Source organism: Triturus cristatus, chromosome 5_2 (assembly GCF_964204655.1).
Source record: "Triturus cristatus chromosome 5_2, aTriCri1.1, whole genome shotgun sequence".
NCBI lineage: Eukaryota > Metazoa > Chordata > Amphibia > Caudata > Salamandridae > Triturus > Triturus cristatus.
In genome coordinates this window covers 47,173,592-47,193,207 of record NC_140588.1, presented here as the reverse complement: position 1 = coordinate 47,193,207, position 19,616 = coordinate 47,173,592, and the positions used below count along the sequence as shown (strand labels likewise).

At 44.6% G+C, this 19,616-nt stretch overlaps 1 protein-coding gene across 10 annotated transcripts in view; it reads right to left on the bottom strand.

Moving 5' to 3' along the window:
• FHOD3 (formin homology 2 domain containing 3) overlaps positions 1-19,616 on the bottom strand; it is a 1,229,746-nt gene that overhangs the window by 991,167 nt on the left and 218,963 nt on the right. For all 10 annotated transcript variants that reach the window (XM_085606822.1, XM_085606824.1, XM_085606823.1 and 7 more), the window contains exon 3: positions 2,062-2,126. In XM_085606822.1, the coding sequence (XP_085462948.1) occupies positions 2,062-2,126 (65 nt within the window). The remainder of the gene's footprint in view (positions 1-2,061; positions 2,127-19,616) is intronic.

Here is a 19,616-nt window from a genome sequence, read left to right as displayed (position 1 = left end):
CGGTGAGGAGATGTCTGCTTTCCTCTGCTGTTTGTATTCCGTTTATGATTCATGCTTCAGCAACTAGCAAACAATGCAGTTCTAAAATCTCCAGGCAACCGACATTCCTCAACAAGTTTTGCCAATGTAAAGATTTCACAATTTGTTGCAAAATGTAATAAATGTTTGTCACTCTGCCAGGGGAGCCATAGCACAGATAATCATTTCCTCCACTTGAACTATATCCTCTTCCTATACCTGGCATTACTTCCCATTTGTAGCAACAACAATTTCCAGTAAATGCCAAGTATATATCTTCAGCTGTTTCGAGAAAAACTTTATGGGTCAGACTCACAAAGGTAAACTTACCACCTTTGAGTAAGTTTACTCTAGTTCTGTATATACAAACTAGGATTTAATAGTAACTTCAGACTGCAGAGACTACATAGTTGGGATGGAGAACTCCGCACATAAAACGGTAGGACAGGTTACTCTTTTTATGGGTGGAGTTCTCCGCCTCGACTGCCAAGTCTCTGCAGTCGTAATGTTACTATTAAATCGTAGTTTGTGAATACCGAAAAAGAGTAAACTTACACATAAGTGTAAATTTACCTTTGTGAATCAGGCCCAATGTCTTTTAAGTGTTTCAATCCAGAGAAATGTCTCAATTTAAAGTACTCATACATAGATGGCTGTAGACCATCTACAACTATTTACTAACCAGATGCAATGTACTTCTGAACTAATGTTGTCTCAGGTCCAAGAAGAAAGAATCGCTCTCCCAAACGTACCCCGCTAGCACCAGACACACAGTGCACAGTGTGTACTTGCTGAACATGGTCAGCACTCTTCCAAATGACCCAGCTATGCAACAAGAATGCTAGAACATCTTGACTGAGTTCCTCTGCTACAGCTCAAAACATTATAAACACAGCAGCTGTGACATGGCCATTCGAAGTCACAAGATAACCTCATCACAGCGTTAAAAGTACAAGTTGCCGGTGCTACAGCTTAGGCAGGGCTTCTGTGCTCACAATTCTGTTATTTCGGATCAGTAAAGTTAATTGTTGACACATTTTCCTCACCATTGGTAATAACCATGATTGAAGCACTTCCATATTCAAGGCCCTGCACATTATGCTGTAAAAAGGTATTAAACAATTAACATTGCCAAATTTTAACTGAAACCCAACAAAGTCTGAGTTCAAACTTGCCGTAGGACGAACGTGCGGCTCTTGGATTCATACAGGCTCCATCGTTGGCGCGCTGAGCAGCTAACCCATCCTGCACAACCCAACGACAACACCCTGGGCCCATATCCACAAAACACTCCTTTGCCACTAGGAGGCTTTAAGGGTCGATCAATGCACAGAACTTAGCATTTCTATTTTTCGTCCCATTTTTGCGCATATTATTTTCAGTCGGTGTGAATCTGAGTCCTCGAAATTTCTCTAAAACACAAAGAGGTTGAAGTGGACAACTGTGTAGCAATGAAAACAGAAATGGGCCCAGCAGATATGACTCTTCCTTCTCCGCAGCAGCTCATGACTTTCACCTGTCCACAGGCGACCTTTTTGCATTATGTCTGGGTGACTTCAGACATCTACATATGTAAAGTACAAAGGAACCATTACTGCACTTAACAAGTGGTTGCACTTTAGTTTCATAACTGCAGAGCCCCACATCTGAAATATATTATGGAAGCCAACTAAAAAAGAACACAAATACCTGTTATTTACTTACTCCCTCTATGCAAGGGATATAACAATTTACTGAGGCTATGCAAATGTTTTAATCAGGTGTGACATGACAAGTGCCGACGTAACTGAATAATCGATGACAACTGATCATAAAATATATATAAAGCAGGCGGTTTCAACATCTCCATCACAAGCATATGTGACATAAGACACGCATCAACGCCCTTTAAGCGCGACAATTTCTCTCCTAAAATGGATAGTTTTCAACCTCTAACCAGAAGATCACCTCAAACTCACAGCACAGTCAGCAGTTTGAATATTATCTCAACATCTCATTGTGCACCCTTCATGAACACGGGTCAGATCTCAGAAGTGGACTCACCAATGCAGGCGTGCACCCTCACGGAGAGCTGGGTCCGGAGGACGATGCTGTGTTTCTTGCCCCTCCTGCAAAAGGATGAAATAGGTATCAATGTGTTTGCAGGTACAACGAGTTTTAATGAAGAGCGACTGCACCACTGCATACAGAGGGGTTCGAAAGGAATGTGGACAGGGGGCGTAAATGGCAAAATACGCTGGGATCTCCGCAAGTGCATTTGTTTATTTCTACAGTTATTTTCCTGATTATACTAGTGTAAGCAAAACAACCACAATAAACCACAGGATCATTTCAGAGACCACAGCACGTTGGAGCTCAAACAGGGTCCCCACAAAGGGGATGATTCATGGTTAACTTTCTGCCTATCTGAATATGGCAATTATGAAAATGAGCGTGGCAACGCGGGTTGTACACATTAAAATATAGATCTTTGACATGTTAAAGTACCTTTTTCCCATAGTTAAAACATGAATGTATAAAGTGCACATACAGGGCTATTAATTTAGACTGCGAGATTGATCATAAATGGGCGGAGATCTACAATTGTCGGTGTCCGTCTACGATTTGTGCATTCTTTACTATGCAGAGAATTCCACATGGAAATCAATGAGCAAATATTACGGAAGTGTACCTTTGTACAAATACATATTTTTTAACTTAGTACTTGCATTTGCAATTGTTCCACCTGCCACTCCCCCTTGGGCTCCTATGTTTACTGTGGCAACTGGTGGATTGACTGTGGTCATAACTTCGTTCACAGATTCTACTGTGAATCAAACACGGTTATTTGCACTCGTAGATGAGAGTTTTTGATACCTAACTGAAACTTAGGTAGCAGCTGACAAAGTTGTGTGAATCTCACACACACAAGACTTCGACGGCCATGTGGTCTGGCCATTCTCCGGTCTGCCACAAACAGAACACACTAGAATGATCTACTTGGTCTCCAAAACTGACCGTGCGTTTACTGTGTAGTACCACAATGGCGGAGGAGCGTCGCCCCACTGCCTGGCTCAGAGCCAGCAAATGAAACATGAAACAATGTTCATGCATCGTTTTATTTTTCATTTGCCAGCTAACTAGCCACATGTTCCGTTTATATCCTGCTCCTCCTAACACAAAAAGCGCTATGACGTGGCCTGAGCTGGCTATTTCGTAGCGCTTTTTTCAATGACACTCACTCATGCTGAACAGCAGATGTGCTGCTAGACAAAATGGCTAAAAGACAATCACATTGACAAGGCCAAGAGCTCAGGCATTGCTGAGATCTATTGGCTGTGCCAATGCTTGTTCAGTGTTGATGGGGTCCTGCTGGAAGATATAGTGAGAAACAGTTAAGCTTTGATGTGCAATAAAGATGTGGTGTAATGGCCAGAGCTGCCAACAGGAGAAGTGGGGGACCAGGTTCGAATCTCGGGGTCTGCTGAACAGTATGTGATTCGGGGAAAATCACTTACCCTTCCCCTGCCTACGACAATGACTGTGTCATTGTGTAATGAAACTGGTGAGCACTTAAAGTGCTCCAATACCATTGGCTGCTGTTTGTACTACGGTAAGATGGAGGCTGGAACAAGCGCTCCAATACCATCGGATCGGGCATACAAACAAAAATAAACAAGCGCTGTTTGTATTTTAACAACTTTTTAAGAAATGCATTTGTTTATGTACATGCACATGCATTTTAGTGGTATGTGTGTATGTGTACTAGGGAGATGGCCGGAAAGCACAAGTACTCCTAGGGAGTGCTTGAAAACAAAGAAAAAATAGATCTTCAAACCGGGAGCAGTGGAAGGAGACGTGCTTGGTCCATGCACTATGGGAGGGCCAAACATAAGGCGAGGGCATGATGCCCACATGCCCTGTTGCATGGCATCAAAGAAAATGAGAGCGACACTGAAGCTTACCAGTGGTAGGAGAAGAGCAGCCTCTAAGCCCATAGATAGAACACAACCTGTCTCTTCAAGATAGCACATGCTCTGTCCAGCCAAGACGTAAAAATTGTCGTATGGGAATTGATTTCCAACCTTCTGAACAGGGATCTATGCATTATCCTGTTTCTAAACTTGCTATATTTTTCCCTTGTGGCAAGTTTTCCCGTTGATATGTGGAAAATCATTTAAAACATTATAGCTTCTGAATGTAAACTCCACAAGTCCCTGCAATCTTACTTCAAAAGATTAGCCTCTGGCCATCCACACTGAAGCGAGCTCTGAGGACTTCACGCCGCACTTTCGTATCCATGTGGGATTTAAAAGTTCTGCACAACCAAGTCACACATTTTCTAAACTTCCACTTACTTGACAACATAATAGGCTAATGAAGTTGCGTTATCCTGGGCATGGGAGGAGATTTGTGGCGACATGACACCCATCCTGCTTCTACCTTTGTTTCTGTTTGTTCCTTTGAAACTCGACCCGCCCACACATACCCAGAAAGCATTCCGCCAACAACATCAAACTAACTCTGGCTTGAAGAAAAGAGGAACCAAAATCCAGCCTAGTTCTTTGTAACAAAGTAATTCTCAGAAGTAATGCCACAGTAGATAAGAATGTTCGTGTTTTTTTGGGTGTTACTTTATTTGTTAAAAAATAAGTGACAGGGTCCTTTTTTTTTACGAGTCTATTGCCGGTACTGCCAAATGTCAAGGTCGCCTAATACCAAACCTCCCTAGTTTTCATTCAACCTCATGCCTCTCTCGCCCCCCACACCTTTATCTTACTCTTGCAGGTTATTTTATCTTTGCTTTCTCCCTTTCCCACTATTGTCCTATCTTTCTTTTGTCCTTTCTTCATCACTTCTTGCCTTTCCCTCTCTTGCTCTATCTTAAAGTCTGAGGATGAAAAGTCCTGGTCCACAAAAATGAGTGCCGGTGCCCACCACCTGCATCCATCGGCAAAAATTTAGCACTGTTTTAGGTGTACTGCTACCCTAATGTGTGCAGCTGTTTGAGCGTTTATGAAGTCATTTACAAATGAAAAATGCACACATTGCGTGAACTTAGACATTCGGCTATTCATTGACTTAGCCACAAGGGTAATGTGCAGACAAAGTCACAAAGGCAACAGAGCACAGTACTTTTACGACATAAAGAGAAAAGCAACAAAAATTACAGTAATACAGCTGATAAACAAGGGCAAGAAATATGCACACTTTTAAACACACTTTGTCTCACTTCCATTGGCAGAGCAAGGAAAGTTGAAAGGGGAGGATTGCCCCGCACACCCTTCTCATGCTCTATAAGACTTCCATAGGTGGACAACCCTAGTGAAGCTGTGCTCCGGTTCCAGCTGGGCAGCAACGCTGAACGTGCCAGGATGAGACTCTACTTTGTGGGTTAGGCTTTTTCTTGAGGTCCCCCATCAAACTGATTCTCAAGTACTCAAACAGGAAGAGTGACCGGGTCTCTTATAACTGTATATTTGAGTGCAATAGTTGATCTAGGTATCAATCAACCTCTCCTGGAACGAGGGCACTCCACTGATGGGGGAATTCTAGAGGTAGGAGTTTACAAACTACGTGTAGGTGGCTAACAGGGAATTTAGTGATGTTATTCCTGGGTGCAATAAAAGAGAAATTAGCATCAAGGAGGACACTCAGCTTGTGGTTCTTAAAATAAAAGCAGAAAGGGGAACAAGAGCAGTAGCCAATGAGTTAGAAGTATGGGCAAGTGGCTAGATCCCAGTAACCAGACCTCGATCTTTGTGGAATTAGGGCTAACTGGTTTTATTGCATAATTTTTTCACCTTCAGCTAGGCCAGTGATACTCAAAGTACGGCCCGGGGGCCCCCTGGCTGCAGCAGCACTGGGCTGCTGTTTACTCGACTCAGCACTAACATTACAAAAAAAATATATATATACAGCAAACACTTATTTAAAGGTTAATTGCAGTTAGGAAAAGGAAGTAACCAGTCCCTTAACTTTAGGAACACCTTAATTTTTAAAGACATCCATTAGATATAGATACTCTGCTTCCCCTACACCCACTTTACACCCCCCGCTGGCATCAGTGCGGCCCTCGGTCATACCATAGACCAAACTTTGCGGCCCCCCGCTGGCATCAGTGCGGCACTCGGTCATACCATAGACCAAACTTTGCGGCCCTCGGGAAAATGTTTGTGAGTACCCATGAGCTAGGCTGTCCCTAGTCAGTCAATAATCTCTAAAACTGTGAATTACTCTTAGATGAATCCGGGCTTCATAGGTGCATGTGCTCAGTTACTTCATTGTCAAATAAACAATGTCTCTGCTTTTCCCACTAGATGTAAAAGGCATATGGTGAGCACACAGCAACATAAAGGTGGTTACATCAGCATTTCAATTTTTAACAAAGCCGATTTATATGATTTACAACGATCTTGTGAGATCATGTATTCAAAAGCAAGGTTCCATGCCTTGTAATGGCGTTTGGCGCATCCTCTTCAATTCAGCTCCACAGTGGAACCTGCAAGGCAGTCACACAAACCTTGAGCAGAGCTCAGGCATCTTAATTTACTCTCACTCATTACATTTTTTGTCCACTTTCTTATTGCAGCCCTAAGTGTTTGAACTAATAACTTTCCTATGGTAATGTAACCTTTAATAACTTCAGTTTTTCTTAAATCGCTCTTCAGTCCTCCAAGAATGGAACAAAATAACTATCAATAGTAAAATACTCCTTTACCTGCTCCCTCACAACAAGAAGTGACCAAGCCTCCATGACCTCCTATTGTTTATTTATAATTATCTTTTAATTTATCATTTTCTATTATATATATCTATATATATATTTTTTTAATTTTAATTGTGTATTTTTGACATGTACTGTTATTTACGATTTCTGTGAACCTTTGCTTGTATTCATATCATCTTCTATATTATCCTTTTACTATTTTAATGGATATTATATATAGTTATTGTTCTTTATTACACCTTCATGTATTTATGTATTAACAAATAACTGCATATATGAAGTATTGTTTTTATGATCATAATAATCTTTCCAATAAACCTTTTCTTGAACTTAAAATAGTAAAATATCACGTTAATTTAATTTAACATTCTTAGATATTTATAAGATAAGTTATTCTAGTGTCTGCTTTATCAAGTCATCCTATTAATGGACAAATGTGTGGAATATTCACTGTTTTAGTATCAAAATATCCTTCGCCTCAGCCACATTTGCAATATTGCCAGTAGCAAGGTTACCTCTGTTACTGCGGCGTGCAACGTCTCTCCACCCAACGCTCTTCACATAGTTGAAGGAGACACTGAGATGTTGGAATCCATTTGTGTAGCACAGATGATGGGCATATCATGGGGCAATCATGGTCTATGTCAGCTTGTCTCGCTGTATTGACATTGTGTTGAAACTCCTAACGAGTCTGTTAATGCTACACTCACTGTTGGCCATGAGGTACAGTGAATATTTGCAAATGAAGATGATGTGCTGCTCTCTAGGTCAGAGCTGCTTTTGCAAGAACCTTACACTTTGATTCCCAGAATTCCCAGCCATTGACAAACTGCTCCTGTATAAAACCCTATCCCCTACCCTCCCCCACTTGAGCTTGCTTTCCACAACAGGCTGCATCTGAAGTTAAGTCCCCGGAGGTTTGTCCGTGTCACCCTCAGACAAGGTGAGCTAAGCAGCATCTGGGTGGGGTACAATATTGGGCAACCGGTTCATCTGACAATGGTTACCACTCATAATAGAATCATAGGTTTATATAAATCAGCTTTGGCATTGTGGGGGTGACGCTTCCTCCACCTCTTGCCATTAACAAGCACACCAAGGTTTTTTGATTATGCAAGGAATGCCTCTTACATATATCCTACACCTTTGAGAAGCCCACCAACATACTGTGGTTGACTTTGCTGCAGAAGAAAAAGGGCAGTGTGCGGCAAAGGTATAGAATGGTGGGACAGAGAAGCAGAATGGGCGGTCCAAAGCAATGAGGAGAGTGAGGGATCAGGGTTCTCTTCAGGGAGAGTCTGGTAACCACTGAAGTCACTACATGACAAACACATGAAAACAGTTCCATGGGATACATTTCTGGGTCAAACATGTCAATTTAGTTAGTTAGATAGGTATCCAAAAACTGTGTTGTTGGGCTAGTCTTTATCCTGAAGTGCAGCTCAAGATGTATTGTATTGTATTGTAATTGCATTTATATAGTGCTTACTACCCCTGATGAGGCGTTGCACTGTTTTTTTAAGTGAGTAACACGCTACTCCAGAACTCATAAAGGATTAGTGGTGAATTAGTATAGTGAAATATGAAAGGAATTTGAGCGGTGGATATATTAGTCAGTTATATGGATTGAGAAAGATAGTGGAGGAATAGAAGAGGGAAAAGGTGTGCTTTATATAACACTTGCTACCCCGGATTAGGAATTGGAGTGCTTTTTCGGCGAGTAACACGCTACTCTGGAACCCATAAAGAATTAGTGGTGAATTAGTATAGTGAAAATATGAAACTAGTTTGAGTAGGGTGAGTGTGGGCTCCCTTCCCAATATGTATACTATAACCAACAAGTTTAGCATTTCTGCTCTTTCTATGCTCATATTTGCTTTAGTTCCTTCAGTGCCTCTTAAAATGGTAGGGTGGTGAGTTGGCAAAGTAATTCCTAAAGGGCAATGATCATCCTTAAATGGGCCTCACCTCTTACCATACATAAGGACTAATCGCACCATGTTAATACTGCCTTCTTTCCCAACTGCACTGGCAGAGGTGGTGGTTCCCTATGTGTGAGATCAGTGCCTTACATTACCCTTCTTTCATTAGTGGTATGACCCATCTGCAAACTCCCCACACTCTGGGCATGCTTCTGTGTGTGCTAAACCTATACTTCGTATATCAGGGAGTAAGAAATGATAATAACACATGTTGTACATGTGCTGTGCTTGTGTGTGATAGAGATTTCACCGCTGCTACCTGTGCAGCTACCTGTGCTGAGTACCCAAGAGGTGTTTTACAGTGCAGCTACCTGTGCTGCTATTGCTCATTGTACGCGAGGCAAGCCAGCACCACTGCTGCACATGTTCCACCTCTCTGTACGAAATGTGCAGTAATGCTACATATGTTGAACTATTCTGTGAACTTGAGGGAACCTTGCATTGCTGATGTAATCAGCCATGCATCTTAGTGAAGCTTAGCAAAAATCCTTTCCCTATAAAAAGAGAAAATGATTGCACTCTGAAGGTTTGTTTGATTTTGCAGTCACAGTTTAATTGTTTGTTGTCAGTAGCAATATGTTTTGCAGAGAAAGTCTGTCTTGGCTCCATTGGTTGCCAAGGACTAGTCTGTTCATACTTTAAACCAGCAAAATGCAAGTGATGGGAGAATTTATTTACAATTTGAAGGAAATATCAACATCTGAGAGGTCCTATTGCAAGTTTATCCAAGTAATGTGGAGTATATGACTTGTAATATCCCAAAAACATCACCAGTTGGGTGAACACCATTTCAGTTATGTCATTGTGGCCCAGCTATACGTGTTTCTGAGTCCTTTGCTACTATTCTTTCCATTTGTTATTGATCGACAAACAGCTTTCTATGATTTAGGTTGTGCTCCACTGAAAGCTGTGCAGCTAATGAATTAGTGGGGCGGGGTGTGGAAAACGTGTAATATTTTACTTGGCATAAGCGACAGCCATTTTGGCTGTGGTGTCCATTTAAGTTTCCTTCGTAATTCTTTCGCCTTTTCACTCTGCCTGTGCTATCTATTTTAGTTGACTTCCTGACTCGGCTAAAAGCAATGTACGTGCTGAGAGTTTGTAGTTGCCAGAGCACCTGGTCTCAGATGTTAACTGTCAACCATTTACTGCTGCCATTAGCACTCCTGCTCCCCTCCCACTTTGCTGACCAAGTGGTTATTCATCTGCCCTTGTTTGCTGAAAACTATTTCTAAAAAACTTGTTCTTCCTATTTCTGTTCACATGCTTACACTGCAGAAACCCTGTATAAAAGCCCTGTGGTCTGTGACTTCAGTGTACTACCTCAGGCAGCACTTGAGAGTGCTGTGTGAATGTGGTCCCAATCATAAGTGATTAATAAACTTGTTATTTATGCCCAACTCCAGTGCTGATCTCTATTTTGTTGGTCTTTGAACCCGTGGACAAAAGGGTGACCCTGCACCAGTGTTCCCCTGAAAAGGTACATTTCCACAGGGGGAGGGGGGGCGGAAGTCGACTGACGACAGAATAGGGAAAAAATATATAAATAAATCCTATTCCATCATCTGTCGACATTCCCTGCCGCCCCACCGTGCAATAGTGCATGGACCGCTGCTGTTAGAATGCCAAGATTCGTTGTGTTCTGTTTGCTGAGTGGACCCCAATAAAGCTTCAGTTTGGAGTATAAGTCATAACATTCAATGACTAAAGTTTTGGAAGTCACTCCACAATTTCTTTAAAATCTGTGTGTGTGTGTGTGTGTTAAATCTATGACAGTCAAATAATTTGAGGAGAGGAAATGAACTGGTAGCTGTTAGGATTCTCAGGATTGTGGTTGCATTGTTTCACATACTTCCTACCCATGTAGTCACCCATGCAGCTCTCTAGGTACTAGAGAAAGCCACCCGAAGTAGTATTTTGTCTTGATTTTGGAGAGCTTTCCAATTGTTTTGGGCATATGTACCACTTTTTTCTCATGATTTGGTTACATTTTTTACTACACTGAATTCAGTGATGAAACATAGTGAGGTGTATGGCTCTTATGCAAAGGAGAACATTTGTTGCCTAAGTGCTGAAATCTTCAATCATAAAAAGCAGCACAGAAATTTTACAGTGGTTTCAGCCAATGTGTTCTGGGGAAGCTCACAATGTCCTCATCAAAGTAAAGAGCAAGGAAGGGGGATGTATGACTGAACAAAGAAGCCATTTACCACAAATGCCTTTACGAAGACGCTGGAATCCCAATAGCCTCTTTACAGCGAAAGTCTTTACAACAGCTTTTTTTTACCATGAGTTTGCCTTTACCACAAATGCCTTTACCACGAAAATGTGCATGGTAAAGGCATTCAAGCTAAATCACGATTGCCAGTAGGTAGTTATAGTTAGGACCTAGTTTCCATAGGAAGAGTGTTTTTTGATTTGCCAATAACTTTGGCGCTGTTTGACGAAACGTTGCGAAATTATCCGAACTGATGTGACGCTCACTTTAGCTGCTATCTTAAAAGTTACGGGGTGATCCATCAAGTGGGGCTGAAAACCAGGGAATGCTTAAAAGCGCATTTTGCCCATGTTATTTCCCATAGCACCTTTAGACACGGCTACAGCCTGAACTGCTTCATGGATTTTCACCAAATTTGGCAGGAAGGTAGATGTTGGTCCAATGAAGTGCCTTTTTGTGATATGGTGTAAATCCGTTCAGTAGTTTCTGAGTTATTTAAAGACATTCCCAGTTGTATATATAGGGACACGGTGGATCTGTGACCCCTCCCGATCTCGCGCTGAGATCTGATTGGCTGCCAACACTTCAAACCAGGAAGTGTTGGCAGCCAACTTGTGACTCGGTTGAACCGAGTCACAGGAAAAACATTTTTTTTAAATAAAAGGGAGCAAGGTAGAAACACCTTGACCCCCTAGGCCTCTTGGGGAGGGGGGGTCCCACAGGGACCCTGCAAGGCCCAAAAGGCATTTAAAAAAAGCCAAATTCCGCGGACGTCGCACTGGATCCGTGACTCCCGCTCGGAAATCATTAAAAAATGAAGCGCAGTCTCCCACGCTTTATTCATTATTGGCCCCCTGGTGGGAAAGGTCCCAGGGGCATGGTCAAATTGTAATTAATGAAAGGAGGGAGGACACGGGGCATTCCTTCTAGGGTATTTATATACACCGGGGACTGCCACCTCCCCGGTGTTTATTTTACTATAGGGGGCTGCGTTGGCCCCCGGACACAGGGGACCACCACCACGCCAGGACCAATTTGTAAGCAATAGCAATAGGGCCTCACAGACCCACTCAGGCCCCGGGAACTGCCACCTCCCCAGGCCAATTTCTAATGAATTTGGAGGGGCCTGACGGACCTCGGGGACCACCACCTCCCATGGGCTTAAATATTTGTATTGGGAGGCCTCATGGAACCTCCTGGGCACCATCTCCCGGGGAGCAAAATACCAAAATGGGAGGAGCCGCAGAGCCCCCCTCCTTGACCTTCACGGCCCCAGGGACCACCACCTTCCCAGGACGGTCTTTCTAAGAAAAAAGGAGGGGAGCATGGGCCCCCCCCTATGACATTTAAGTTTGCTATGGCTTGCTGGGAGCACGGCTCCTGCCAATCCAAAGCAAACTCTGCTCTGATTCGAGTTGCTTTTGGACAGAGGAGCTGCATGTTCAGCAGCTCCATCTGTCCAAAAGCAATGCCAGCTCCCACAGGACGCGGGCAGCCGGCAGGGACCATGGGAGCCTTGTATTGTGGCCAGGCCCTGGGGAATGGGATCCCCAGGGCCAAAATCAGCCGTGGGAAGGTGGCCACATGGTCCTTCTACCTCTATTAAAAAACATTTGAAAAGCTAAAGCAGGGCAGTAATCGGCCCAGGAAAGGGGGTCAATGCAGGCCCCCTTCCCTAAAAATAGAAAAGGAAAGGACAAAAAATGCCTGGCAACTCGCTGGAGGCCCCCACCACCCCCTTTCTCCACCACTCTGCAAACACGCCCCCTGGTGCACTGCTGGTTGGGGGATAAAGTCCCTTTGGCTGCTGAGGGCTATTGGGGGCCAACAAGACCTCCTGTTACCTCTGGTAAGTCCTACACCGTGGGATTACTGTGAGGGCTTTGGAGGCCATGCCCCATTTATCCACAACTCTGCAAACACACCTCCTGGTGCTCTGCTGGTTGGGAGATGAAGTTCCCTTGCCTCCCGAGGGCCTCAGGACTAAAGAGGACGTCTTGCCCCAACCAGTAGTGTGCCAGGAGGTGTGTTTGCAGAGTGGTGGAAAGGGGGCCTGGCCTCTGACGAGCTCTCAGCAAACCAGCTCTGTGGGTCTTACTGGAGGTAACAGGAGGGCTAGTTGGTCCCCAAGGACCCTCAAGAGCCAATGGGATTTCAACCACCAACTAGTATTGTGCCATGATGCGCATTTGTAGAGTGGTGGAGAAAAGGGGCGTGGCCACCAAAACATTCTCACATAACCCACTGTGTGGGACGTGCTGGAGGTAACAGGAGGAGTAGGTGGCACCCATGGACCCTCAATAGCCAAGGGGACTTCATCCCGCTACTAGTAGTGTACCAGGAGGCTCATTTGCAGAATGGTGGAGAAAAGGGGCATGGCCTCCAACCAGGTCTCAGCAATCCTGCCGTGTGGAACTTACTGCAGGTAATAGGAGGGGTAGTTGGCCCTCAAGGATGTCTTTGGGGGCCAATTACCCCTCCTGTTATCACCAATGAGTCCCACACAGCTGGATTACAAAGAGGACTTCAGAGGCCACGCCCCCTTTCTCCACTACTCTGCAAACACGGCTCACGGTGCACTACTGGTTTGGTTGGGGGATGAAGTCCACTTTACTTCTGAGGGACCTTAGGGGTCAAGAAGCATGCCTGGTACCTCCTGTAAGTCCCACAGAGCGGGATTCCTGTCCTGAGAGCTGGTTGGAGGCCCAGCCCATTTCTCCATCACTGTGCAAACGTGACTACTAGTTAAAAAACACCATAGAAATTCAATGATAAAAACAAAGGTTACAGGGGCGTTATTGTTAGGCTGACATTTCACTTGTACAAAACCAGAGAAATTCCGCAGTTATAGTTAGCTGAGCTAACTATAACTATAACTATAACTCGTGCCCCCGCAATACACTGCTTATGACCTCACATATAAGATCACTCATGACATGGTCAGTGACATCACTGATGACATCTCAAATGACATCACTGATGACAACATCCACAGAATCTCTGATGCAGTCACTCACACCCCAATATAACCTTTCATTCACCCACTCCAACTTCCAGACTACCATTCTCAAAACCATTGACACACCCATGCCAGTACTTACACACCCACTTACTGATTCATACATCTACACACACATCTACTCAGTCACCCATACAGCCACTCATAATCCAACTCACTAATACAGCAACTGCTATATCCAATCACACACCCATACAGCAACTCACACACGGTGTCACCCTAAGAGCTACTCACACACCTACTCACTCACCCATAGAGTCAATCACAAAGCCACTTACACACCTATACAGTCACTGACACAAGCACACACACATTCATACAGCCACTCTCACAATCACTTATTCACATATACAGTCACTCATATTCTCCAGCACTCACCTATACTGCCTTTCACATATGCAGTTACTCTTCCATATACCATTGCAACAAGTACTCAGTCACCGACACAACCATACACACTCACTCACTCACAGAGCACCTGACAGATGCACTCACTAATCCTTACAGCCACTGACTCACCCACTCACTCATCCATACAGGCAGTCACACACACCCTCACCCACCCACAGAGACACTCACAGGCACATGCATCAAGCAAAAAAAGCCTCGCCAAAATAGCGAATCGCAAAAAAAGGCCGTTTGCAAGCACAATTCAGCCCTTCCTAATGCAGGAGCCCATTTACTGAAAATTAAACAAAATCGCAAAAATAAGGACTCGCACATATTGCGAGAACTAAATATGCGAATCCTTATTTGTGAATTCCTTAACAGCAATTGCGAATCGCCAATAAAAAGTTGCAAACCAATGCACGTAAACTTGCAAATAGCGATTCACATTAAAACTGCAATTTTGCAAGTGCAGAATAAGGGGAATCACAATCAGGTGGTAAAGTTGTGAAAAAAAAAATCACACCGGTGCAACCACTCAGAAACCTATTTCAACTGACCCACAAGGCCCCTGAAGCTTTTCACAATGGCAGTGCTCTACGTGATGGCGAGGAGGAGTAGGATCCATGCAGCAGCACAGCGCAGAGGGAGAATACAGAAGCGGATTTTCAGAGTGCGCATCACATTGCTGGGACAAACAGACGATGAAATCTACAATGAGTACAGGCTGAACGGTGCAATGATCCTACACCTAATAGCAGAACTGGAACCCCTAATGCAGCGCCAGACCCGTAGGACCCATGCCATCCCCGCTCATGTACAGGTCCTATGTTGCCTGCACCAACTTGCCTCCAGTTTCCAGGGGGTAGTAGTTGTTGCTGGAGGGGTATCCCAAAGCTTCCTTTCACGTTTCTTCAAATCCTTCCTGGACGCCATGATGACAAGGATCCACACCCACATCACCTTCCCCACAACCCAACAGGATTTGAACAAGACAAAACTGGACTTCAACCAGGTTGCACAGTTCCCTCATGTGATCGGTTGCATAGATTATACGCATGTTCCCATTTGTCCCCCAGTAGCTAATGAATACATTTTCAGGAACAGGAAATCCTATCATTCAATCAATACGCAAGTAGTGTGCAATGCAAACCATATCATAACAGACATTGTGGCGCAATAACCTAGAAGTACACACGACTCCTACATATTTTGACACAGTGGCATCCACACCCGTCTGCTCAGGGGTGAATTTGGCGGACATCTGCTCGATAAACACATATACTTATTCTCTACACAAATAGACAAAATGGAAATGGCATAACAGTCGCTAACCCTTTGCTTACTACCCTGTAGGTGACAGTGCATACGCCGTGCGGAACTACATATCGACGCCGTACCTCAAGCCAGTCACACCACATGAGCAGAGGTATAATGCAGCACACATCAGCACACGTAATGTTATTGAACGCGCTTTTAGACTACTGAAAAGCCGCTTTCGCATCCTACACAAAACAGGTGGAGCGTTGCGGTACCGTCCAGAGACCTGCTGCCGGATTGTGGCTGCATGTGCCATGTTGCACAATATTGCCACCAGGAGAGGTATACCCATTGAGGTGTCCGCCAGTGAGTCTGAAGGGGACAACCAGCCACCGGCACTACTCCGACAAGCGCATGGGGCAAGCTCAGCAGAAGGGCAAAGGAGACGTGCAGACATCACACATTATTTCTGAGGTATGTAATGATGAGGCAAGACACTTTAATTTCAAACAGAAAAGTTTTTACTAACATAAGCCTATGTAGTATTGTGTAGCCACACAGAGAATGGTGCAAAATAGAACAGTGGTTGTATTCCATAAGACGAAAATTAAACTATTCCAGGTCCTGGAAGTCAATCACTATCATGGTGTTGTCCATGGTTACGTCACCATGGACAAATGAATAAGGAGATGTCATCCTAGCGCTTCCAGCCACGCACCCCCAAACACCTTTCGCCTGCGTCTGCAACATCCCCCTGGTGTGCACCGGAAGGTGATGTGCTGCGGGTACTGCGCCTCCTGGCAGTGGTCACTGGCACCGATAGGCTGCTAAGGCTGGATGCCTCCTCACTACCCTCCTCCCCCGTTACATTGCTGCCACCAACAGTAGCAGCCTGGATCTGTTCCACGGCAGTGGTCACTTGTCCAAGGGCCCTGGCCACATCCCCACAACAATGGACCATATCTATATGCATGGCAACGGAGCAACGTGAGAGCAGCGCTGTGGTGTTGCAAAGGTTGTTGTTGGACCTGATATAGTCGGCCATGTGCATCATGAACTGCCGATGCCTTCTCTTCTGTGTCTCGTGGCCCTCAAGCATTGCCCTGGTCAGCTCCTGCATGCTTGCGTTGATCTGCTTATTTCCCTCCTCCACCGCTGTGGTTAGTTCCCGTACACTATCTGTCATGACTGTGATGTTCCTGGCCAATTTGGTTAGTTGCAGCTGAAGTGACCCCATATGTCTTGCTTGCAGGCGCTGCACCCTCAACATCTAGGACTCCACGTCACCCCACACATTTGGAGCCTGGTCATCCTGAGCAGCAATGCGGACCCTTGAACTGCGCCTCCGTCCTCGCCGGACCTGTGCCTGGGGTGTAGGTGTTGTGTTCACACGTGGCTGGCTAGTCACAGGAGCGGGTGTAGGACCCAGCTCATATTCCATGGGCTGCAGTGAAGGAACTTGGGCCCTGCGTTTGGTTTGTGCGGGGGGTATGCTTGCTTGGGCAACAGGTGTTTCCACGTCAGTCTCTGCAAGAGTCTCCGAGATGTGTAGACATTCACTGTCTTCTGAGTCTGCCTCTGCTGCATCTGTGATGTGAAACAGTGCTATGTTAATTTGTGTTAAGGTTACTGTTGTGTGACATTCAGCATACTTGGCTCACATTAAATCACTGACTGCCATGCATTGTTGGCGTGTTTAACTTGCCATTGTTGTGTTTGACTGCCCACTTGCCTGACATGCCTACAACTCCCATGATGCATATGAGGTAAAACATGGGCTGGAGTTTGACCTGTACACTGGGGTTGGACTGAGGGGATATGCACGATTGAACAGTACTTTGAAGTGTATGGTTGCATGCATCTTACATTGTGTGGTACTGGCCGCTCCGGATGTGTCCAGCTGGGTCACTCCCAACACTGCTTCTGGCTGGATTATAGACTCCACCAGGTCCTCCAGGGCTGTATTGTCGGGAACTGTAGATGGGCCCCCTCCAGTACTCCTGGCCTCCTTCAGCCTTTCTGCTAATTGCTCCTAGGCACGGCTGCGAAGGTCGTACCATCTCTTAATGAGGTCATCTATGCTGCGGTGTGTGACCCCCCACAGCATTCACCTTGCTCTTGATACGTAGCCATATCCTGCGTTTTTCTGCCTCTGAAACCTTCAGTGAGAGTTTCCCAAAGAGCTTGTCATGGCTCTTGGACACCTCCTCTATGAGGTTTTCAAGTTCCCTTTCACAGAATTTAAACTTGCGCTTCCTGGGCGTGGCACTCTCCCCCGATGTTCTTTGATCCATTCTGGTGCACAGAAAGTAACTGCAAACAAAGTTGGATGGTGAATCTGCTCAGCTCCAGCACGCTGCTTCCTCCTCTCACTTTCTCTGGGCACTGAATGAAGCATGGGCTGGATGACTTCCTGGTTGTGATGTCATCAGCATGCTTCCAATACGACACGCAATTTGCGATTTCGCAAATTATGCGATTTTGCAATTTGCGAGATCGCAAAATGCGTAACCGCAAAATATCTTTTTCTGTATTTGCGCGTCTCATTTGAGGAATCGCTATTCGCGATTGCGAATATTACCGATTCAGTGATTATTCGCTAGGGGGTTCATGCATTGCAGATTGCGATTTCTAAATAGTGATTCCTTATTAATCGCTATTTAGGAATCGCTAAATCAGATTTTGATGCATGTACCCGTCAGACAGTTATACAGGTACTTGGACAGCCAATCACTTAGCCATACAGCAACTCACATACCCACTCGCATACCCATTCGGCAACTTACACAGCAACTAACATACAGATACAGACATTCATACAACCAGTCACTCACCCATATATTCACTGAGACACCTAATCACTCACTTATACAGTCAGTCACACAACCACTAAATCATTCATGCAGGCACTCATACACTCACTTATTCACCAATGCACCTTAGTATATATATATGACATTCATAAACTGTTTAAAAACAGTCATAGTCACTGGATGATGTCATCAGTGATATCATCAGTGTCATTTGAGATGTCATCAGTTATGTCATGGTCACTGACCATGTCATGCGTGATGTAATATGTGAGGTCATATGCAGTGCATTGCAGGATGCGAGTTATAGTTAGCTCAGCTAACTATAACTGCTGAATTTCTCAGGTATTTTATGAGTGAAATGTCAGCCTAACTATAACGTCCCTGTAATCTTAGTTTTTTCAGTGAATATATATGCTCTGTGCAACCATCCTCAGGATAAACTGAGGGCTACATGGAGTGGACATTAGGAGTTGGGCACGGGAAGGACAGGAATCTAGAGATCGAAGGTGGACTGGACATCACCCAAAGTCTACCTTCAGAGCAGGGAAGGAGTTTGCAGGAATGCTTGTGTTGGCCCAGCACGGACTGGCCAGTGGAAGGCAGACCAGTATGCAGTTCTCATGTCTGGGGTATGGTGACTTAGGAAGACCTAGAAGAGGAGTTGTTAGACATCAGTGGCACCATAACTAGGCAGTCACGCACTTTAATGTTCCATGCAATAATATATGCTCAGTGTGGTCTGCACAGCCTGCCTAAGCTAGCAAAGCGATATTTCACAGCACTGCAAAACAGCACATACTCTCATTTCCTGGTGGCTCACATGATGCCACTGTATAGCACATAACATGAGCCCCTTAAGTCCAAGTCCTCTGTCAAGAGCCTCATTTCTCAGCACTGGCAAACACCGGCTCAAATTAAGCATAACAAAAAACTTAAATCAGTAATTGGGTGAGATGCCATGTTCAGCCGAATTGGTTTATTTTTTTTTTTAATTCTGAGAGCAAAATGGTGGGGAAGGCAGCAAACAAAATTTGCAGGAATTGAGTTCAGGTCTACATACAGCAGAGTAAGGAAGCACGCAGATACAACAAAGTGAAAAATGTGGAACATTAGTCAGGTTAAAAAATCAAAATCTAGAAATCTGATATTAAAGACAATCTATGGCAGTTTCTGATTTGCCTGTTCAGGTTTTTTGGCTTCTTCTGAACTT